Raw genomic sequence first — 8,151 nt, 5'->3', positions numbered from 1 at the left:
GAGTCAACTAGGCCGTGTCCGATCATCACGTGAGGCGGACTAGTCATCATCGGTGAACATCTTCATGTTGATCGTATCTGCTATACGACTCATGCTCGACCTTTCGGTCTCTTGTGTTCCGAGGCCATGTCTGTACATGCTAGGCTCGTCAAGTCAACCTAAGTGTATTGCGTGTGTAAATCTGGCTTACACCCGTTGTATGCGAACGTTAGAACCTATCACACCCGATCATCACGTGGTGCTGATGAAACTAACATGATAGCCATATAGCCTTAGGTGCAAACGGAATCAAATCAATCAGAGAGCAGTGTGTTGGGTTTAGTCCCACATCGGTTGTGGGAGAAGACATAACACGATTTATAAGGGCAGGGTGTCCCCTCCTAATAGGCTAGTCTTTTGGGGAGAGAGGGCCCAAGACCTCTCATAAGTCGGTGTTGCTCTCTGGTTGGGCCTGGTGACGCAGATGGGTCGGAATGCTGGTGTTAGCGGACCTGAGATTGTGTAACACAGTGAGAGAAAACAACATCAACACCAGGATGAGACCAAAAAACGACTGCTTTAATGTCAACAATAATAACAAATGTGGCTTTCTTAACTACACATAAGAATGTTGCTTGTCAAGCATCAAAGATGTACACAACCGAGCACCTGTCCTGGGAGCAATGTGTATATACAGAGACGGCAGACTTTACACACAAGGCACACTACACACTTGGGAGGGATGAAAGAAACAAGGAAGCAAGCAAGCAACCACGGATGAACACTTCATTCACTCTTGCTCCATTTGCGAACTAGGAACGTTTTTTGCTTCAGGCCCCGAAGCATCCCATGACTTTCTTGGGAGAGTGGCCGGTGGCGCGGTACTTGGCGGCCATCTCCTCGGCCTTGAGGAGTTCCTCCCCTTTCTTTGCCTCGACCATCGCTCTCTTCTCTTCGGCCTCCTTGTGGATCATTGCAGCCTTGTTCTTCATCTTCTCTGCGTATTCCGCCTTCTTCTTTTCCAATTGCTCCTGAATGTGTGCGCAGTTACAAGATTTAGTTTGTGGGATGGCATACGAAGAAAGCGCGCCATGCTACGAATTGCAAATGGGCATCGACAGCTGTGCAATAACGGGCCTCGTTCTTTGATGTAATATGCAAAGAATGGTAACGATGAAAGTACCTCAATCTTCTTCAGTTGAGCTTCTATGTTTGCTTTCTTGGTGTTCTCCCATGAGAGAATAGCAGATACCTTTTTAGTAGCCCTGCGATATTGATGTGAATAAGGATTAGGAAATTTTACATCATCTACTTGAAGAACGTGTTCAAGGACATAATTTAGCTATAAGTATACAACTTCATTTTCTTCAAAATGACATAATAGTAGCTTCTTTCATGATATCTGTTGGTAGTTGCGCTGTAGGTGTTTTTATTATTGTCTGAATTAGACGGGGTTGGCATATCCTCCGTGTCTTGGGAGTAATAAGACTACACATATTACTAACATGAAGCTTCATATATAGGCTCTGTTTCCTAGTTGAAACCATTAAAGTGGCTGAAGGGCCCCTTTGAGATATGTACATGCACATCCAATATAACAGATTAGTGATAAATCTACCACACCATTAAAAAAGCATTTACTAATTAATGAATGGATGAATATAAATAGTAATATACTTGTTCTCAGCCTTTGTCTTCTCATTCTCCTCCCATGCTTTAATTAAAGAGTTCCTCTTCTCACTTTCCACCCTTGCAAGAGCGAGGTCTGCATATCGGGTTTTCAGGTAGTTTTTCAGCATAGTTGTACTCTATGATAAGAAGAGAAGTCAAATTATTCAATAATTACCTCTGTCATTTGAGCCGCCGTGTGCAGCCTTCTCGTCTGTGGGTTTCTCAGCAACAGGTTCATCTGCAACCTCTGGTAAGCAGAAAATGTAGAAGTATCTTATGAGCCAGAGTTGATGCGTTATTATTTGATATGCGAGTAATTAAGCAGCAAGAAGCTAGCATATGTCTGTACAATGTTAACTGATTTTTAATACCCACTCGTGTCGCGAGCATTACGTAATCCATACTTCAGAAGTTAACTTCCATCGCGTCCATTACTACTAAGATCTTATATGATGATGACTTGTATAGGACTTATCTTATTATCTGAACTTCTCCATCCACAAACGCAAACAGAGTAGGATAGAAAGCTACTTACAGTCCTTCTGGATAAAGGAATGGCTAACAATGTCATCATACACTAAACTTTCCGCATCCAATGCACAGTTTTATGAATATCCTTGACTCACACTCCAGCATGGTCATAATTCTGAGGACTACTAGGTGCACATTTTTATGGTTAAAAGCTTGTTGCTAATTAGCCCTGCAGTTTCTTCCAATTTTGCTATTTATTCGCATTGTGTTTGGTTCTTTTCATGGGAAGGGGAGCACGCTGTCATTGAGTGCCAAACCAGAGGAGGACTATAATAACAGGTATACTTACTTCATGATTATCCATTTCAAAACAGTAATATGGTCCCACCGTATGTTGAATTTGCATGGGATCGACCTATAGACGTTCTTTCACCAGGAAAACTGAACGATCTTTTCCAACTATGCAAGCAACTGAACTACTGAACATTTATAGCATAGTAGTACATCTATCATCCATGATGACTTAGAGCAGCAACAGAAAGCAACTGCCTGCCTGTCCCAAAATATATGTCATTCTTAAATACAATAGGTTTATTCCTATCAAAAGAAGATATGAGAGTTGTTTTTTGTAGCATGATTCCTCGGTTAGTGAGTGCGCGCGTACTGGTTTTATCTGTTCTAAACCAACTACTAGTACAACACTATCTTCATGTGGCTTTTGTTTCTGTTTGGTTCCTTTTCCCTCAGCACACCATTTTGGACACTTTCTAGGGTGTTAAAGTGAAACTGAGTTTCCTCCAAGAAAGGAAATTGGGATGATAAGACAGAGGGAGCGAGTATCGAGAGCAGAGGCAGAAAGAAGACAAAGCTATATGGGGGGAGTGAGGAATTCAGGAAAGTTCCTATAACTATCTTTTCTCAATTCCAACTCAAAACGCATATTTTCAGTGAAGCTACACATGGCCAGCATCTCACCTAGCTATCTATGTTGTCGTAAGATGCTGTCTATTTTTGTTTCGTCCAAAACTCTGCAGCACTTCAGGTTCGAAAAAAAAATCTGCGGCGCTAGAAACAAATTAATTTGCAACCATGGTTGAATCCACTGTTTTTTTCATAGCAAAATCATTTAGAACTCAGGAAAAATATTCAGACAAACATTTGGGATATTTGTCAGAGCTGTTTGCGGCACCAACCAAGTGCTAATATATTTCGCAAGCAGGCAATTCAGGGAAGAATAACATAAGCGAAAGGGTCCCAAAGCGGCCAAACCACAAACCAAATAACGATTGCAGCTAACACGAACAATCCCTGTGAACACGTAACTAAAATTATGGAATTAATCATACTCTAGGTGTCACAACGAGAGCAATAATCATGTCAGGAAAAGTAGGAGAGGACGGGAAGGAAAAAGCAAGGCTGGTCTAATAATATCCCAGGATCATGGGTACTTCAACCTAGTACTACCACTACTGTTCATCTCCTAGTAATAACACAGAGGAAAAGCTACTCGCTCCTACTAGATCCTAGCACGCCCACCCCTCTTTCCATCATTCAACCACAGGCCGGCCGGCCTTGCCGAAACAAGAGCAAATTTGACTGAAACAGTGACAAGAAACAGCACAGAGCAAGCGGTGGGTGACTCACTCTCGACGACGACGAGGGCCTTGGAGTCATCGGCGGGGGGCTTCTCCTCCTCGGCGGCCGGCTCGGGCGCGGGGATGACGGCCTTCTCCTCGGTGACGTCCTTGGCGGGGGCCTCGGGCTCCGCGGCCGGGACGGCTGGCTGTGCGGCCTCCGGCTCCGGCGCCGCCTCCACCTCCACCTTCTTGGGCTCCTCCGCGGCCATGGATGGTGCTGCTAGCTCTGTACGTGGTACGTCTGGTGGTGGGCGAGCTGGGCTTAGCTGGGCTGTTGCTGTTGGCTCGGCTGTTGGTGTCGTGGGACTGTGGGAGAGGGAGAGGGTGGGGGCGTACTAATAAGAGAGAGAACGGCAGCGGCTGGCTGGCTGGCTATCGGATTGTGTCGACGTGCGGTGCCTGGACAAAGCCGGAGCTGGCGGGGGCCGACGTGGTAGAGTGTATTTTCAGGAGCAGCAGCCTGCCAATGGGGGGACGGCGTGTTTCTGACGGAAGAGGGCCTCGGATTCCTACGAATTCGGCAACTGGGTTCCAGCTTCCTCGGTCCAGGCCCCGGATGGATGGCATCGTAGAGTACGTTTTTGTTGTAAGGTGGTAGGTTGGGTGGCGCTGCCGGCTTCGGCATGACAGTATGGGGTGAAGTGATATGCGGTCGATGCATAGCTTGGCTGCGCCGTCGTCTAGCTATATTCACGGCAAAGTTTGCTCTAGAAATATAAAGTCATCACGTCTCCCGTGCACAGAATTGTGCAGATCAATTTATCTCGAATTAGTCCAGTTTGCATGGTTTTTACTAGTACATCTTTTCTGTCAGAAGACAAGCATGGTTCTGACAACTACGAGTAGCAGCTAGTAGTAGTACGAAAATACCCGAGCTTGGAAGGGGCAGGTGGGGAAATAAGCGGGTGTCCATATCCGGACGGAGTGGCTGAGGTCACATAGTGCGTGTCGCACGCGAGCGCTGCGAAACTGGGCCGGGCACGAAACCCATGGGCGGTACGTGACGGCGACATGGCGCATGGCGGGGAGCAGGCCAGGGACCCTCGATGCTCGATCGACCCCGCGGCCAGCTCAGTGCATCCCAGCGCGATTGCGCTTGCGCGGTGGCCCACCCGGCGGGCGGAGCTCGCGCATCCCGTGAGCCAGCTCGCGAGCGCGGCGAGCACGACGGCCGGTGCGCGTCCGCGCGCACCAACGGCATCGCCGCCACGCTTTGCAGTTCAGATTGTTTTTTACAGCCTCGGCCAGCCGGCCGGCTCCCCTCCCTGTGGCCTACTATGCCGCTACGCGTGGCGGGAGCGGGCGGCGCACGTGCTGTGGTGTACCGGCCGGCGTCAAGGTGGACGGTGACATGGGTGAGGAGTGCGAGGACGGAGGAGGATATGGGTGCCGGTTTCTTTCTTTCTTTCCTTGCAACATTTTTTTGTTAAGCAATATAATATCGGCGATGGAATTGAAGGCGCTGGCTGGCTCGCCGACTAGTAGACAATTGGCTGGTGTTGGGCGATCCGTGGAGCTTTCATTGTGGCGTCCCCAGCTGTGATTGTCCGCCTTGACGCGCCCGTCCTGCTGCCGACTGGGCGTGGACGGCAAGGACCGACCAGACCTGGCCGTTACGGCCGTTTCCCGCGGAGCCTGGGCACGCGCGGCGCGGGTGCATGTGGCCGTATGCTGCGGGCGCTCCACAGGTGTACTCGTACTCCTACTTTCAGCACGGGAAAACGCACACGCACGGGTTTTTGGGCGGTGGCCGACGTATCGGGGTAATCCGCGGCTTGGTCCTCGCGCTAGCTCCGTCCGGGGAAAAAGGAGCTTCGATTTGGACTTGGAATCTCACTGGATCCTCGTATCCTGTATTCTGAATAACGACGCTGGTCGAGGTATATTTGTCGGTGTGTATACATGTGTGGGCCACACCATACGTGTATGACGTACGTATATACCTCGACCATGTATGTAGCCAAGCTTCGACACTCATTTCCTACTCAATTTTTGTTGTTAGCGCATGTCCCATGTCATAGCTGGCGTTTCCATCTTGCCGCCACAGAAAACTCCGTCCTCCTAAGAAAGAAAACCACAAAAATTCCAACTTGTCAAACCGTTTGCAAAAAAAGTGATGTATGAACGACTTTGTGGTTTCATTCGAGCCTCCCTGTTCTTCTAAAAAAAAGTTTGCAAAAAAGTAAAGTTGGGTCGGATGCTGCAGCAACCTAAATAACTAAACCAAAGATTCCAACAGCTGAGCAACTAAATCTTGTAATTGTTGAATATAAGAAGCTAGCCTGCGCAACTGTCTAAACTCTAAACTCTAAAGCATAGCATTGGACAGGGCAGCGGTTTAGCAGAGAAATGGACAGGAACAGAAGATGCTTTGCTGGCGAGGACAGGCATACCGTCCAATTATTGGCAACGGCCAGGATTATCGTGTTACAACCAAGTGGATCTTGGGCGCTCTCCGTTACGTCGTCCGCACGTACGGATTGCTAGGTTCATAGTTCCGCTACAGACGATACACGAGGAAGATTTTTATGGCGGTTCTTCCTTCTAATTACATGCATCTGGAGCAGTCTGGATTATACAAACAATTTTGCTGAAACACATCTTGCTCCGTTTCAAAATAGATGACGCAACTTTGTACTAACTTTAGAGGGAGTAGACGTGATCTAGACAAAACTCTTATATAAAAACCTATTTATTTTTGTTTTGAAAATACGTAGTACTCTTTTTGTAAAGTGATCTAGACGCTCTTATATTTCTTTATGATGGGAGTACATACTGTCACAGTCATGTCATCTCATTTTCATTTTCACGCCGTTCAATCAGACTGGACTGACTGTGACTAGTAAAAACAAGTTACTGCATGAAAACAAAAGGAGGAATATAAGTAACACGGTACTCCTCTCTTCAGCATAACATTCTACTGCTTCTGAATCAGCCTAATTCTAGCATCCTCTATGAGACTGAGGAAGACGATCGAGTCAGGCAAGCTGTGTGCGGACAAAGTTTTGAAAATCGTGCGTCGACGTCGTCGCGGGCCCCCGGGGCGTTGGACGCATCGCGGGATATCGAGTCCGAAAGCGACGCGTGTCCCAAATGTAGAAATCCACCAATTCCGTCGATCTCATGTTCCTATTCATTCCTTTCCACCCACATATGCACATACATTTGTATATTTTTCTCATTCCATCGAGGCGATCATGATGACGGTAATTGATACGCCTCAGACGTTGCAGCCACAAGCAACCCCTGTTTGGATTAGGCTCTAGTATAGTTCATGCCCCCCGAATCCCTGTGAGCTTATCTTATGCTTGTGGCTTTGTTGGCCTTAATTAACTAATCTCTAATGGAGTTTTGGAGGCGAGTGAGGGTTGTTTTCAGCTGCGCTGCGCACCACCTGGGCCAACCTGTCATGGCACCTTCTCAAGATTTTTCCTCTCAGCCGTTCCATCATTCATCACGGCTAGCAAAGCGACGCAAAAATGTTTATAAAACTGCATAATTCCGTGTGTGGGCTAGCTACATCGTATTCATGCACTGTTTTTTCCCTTGATAAAGATGTCTGCGTTCTTTGTCTTTGGACAGGGGGTTTGGACTTTAGAAATGGAACGATGATCTGGAAGGAGGCAATCCAGTGACACCTGGAAACGCATTATTCCCGGCGCCAGCACGCTGTGTGTGTGCGGATGAGTTGCTGTAGATTCTGCCAACACGGACAGAATCTTGTAGTTGGATCGATGCAGCAGTGCATGAACGTATGAAGAAGAATGAATTCTGAAATATTTGTTGTAGGTGGACCTGTAGTACACGCATAGCTATTGACAGATCAAACTCTCATGTTTGGTGCAACAGTGCGTCAATCAGACGACTGTTCACCTGATCGGGAACATGTGCACGGATACATCTTGGTGTTATTGGCCGGTGTTTTCAGTCGGGTTCACTGCATGTGCCGTGTGTCGCGTGGGTAGGGCTTAACTTGCGGTCGACAAAACAGCGGGTTTTCCTGATGTGTTTCTGGGTCTGGTTCCTACCGCGAATGAGACGCGGACAGAGTCGCTTCTTTCTCTGCTTTATGTTGCCTTCATTTCCTTCACGGGATTGGGATAAGATCTTCGCAAGTCAAAGGGGCCAAGATCACGTTTTCGCGACCAGTCCCGGTCGAACGTGTGCTTCATGGCTGTGAAATCTCCAACTTTTCTTCTACAGGAGCTTGCCGACGTGATCCAGTTCAGTCAAAGGGTGTATGAAAGGTGTTGAGGTTTTGTTCTCGAGTGAGCAAACAGGAGATTTTCATCGCAGCTCCAAGTTTAGTGGTGCAAGGCTGCAAGCTTCCAGGCCACCACACACATCAAGTTCACAAGCCAAAGAAGGATATTTGCTGCGGCCCATTAGTCTA

At 47.6% G+C, this 8,151-nt stretch overlaps 1 protein-coding gene across 1 annotated transcript; it reads right to left on the bottom strand.

The window, feature by feature from the left end:
• Positions 1-539: 539 nt before the first annotated feature.
• On the bottom strand, positions 540-4,136 carry LOC123053901 (remorin). The gene is made up of 5 exons (XM_044477500.1): positions 3,766-4,136; positions 1,826-1,897; positions 1,657-1,744; positions 1,163-1,244; positions 540-1,010 (listed from the first exon to the last, which is right to left on the bottom strand). Exons 1-5 carry the CDS (start codon positions 3,965-3,967, stop codon positions 810-812), a joined length of 645 nt encoding a protein of 214 aa, XP_044333435.1. The 5' UTR covers positions 3,968-4,136; the 3' UTR covers positions 540-809.
• Between the last annotated feature and the right edge of the window lie 4,015 nt (positions 4,137-8,151).

The sequence above is a fragment of the Triticum aestivum genome, chromosome 2D, assembly GCF_018294505.1.
Source record: "Triticum aestivum cultivar Chinese Spring chromosome 2D, IWGSC CS RefSeq v2.1, whole genome shotgun sequence".
In the NCBI taxonomy this organism is placed as follows: Eukaryota; Viridiplantae; Streptophyta; class Magnoliopsida; order Poales; family Poaceae; genus Triticum; species Triticum aestivum.
This window is presented reverse-complemented; position numbering and strand designations above follow the sequence as displayed.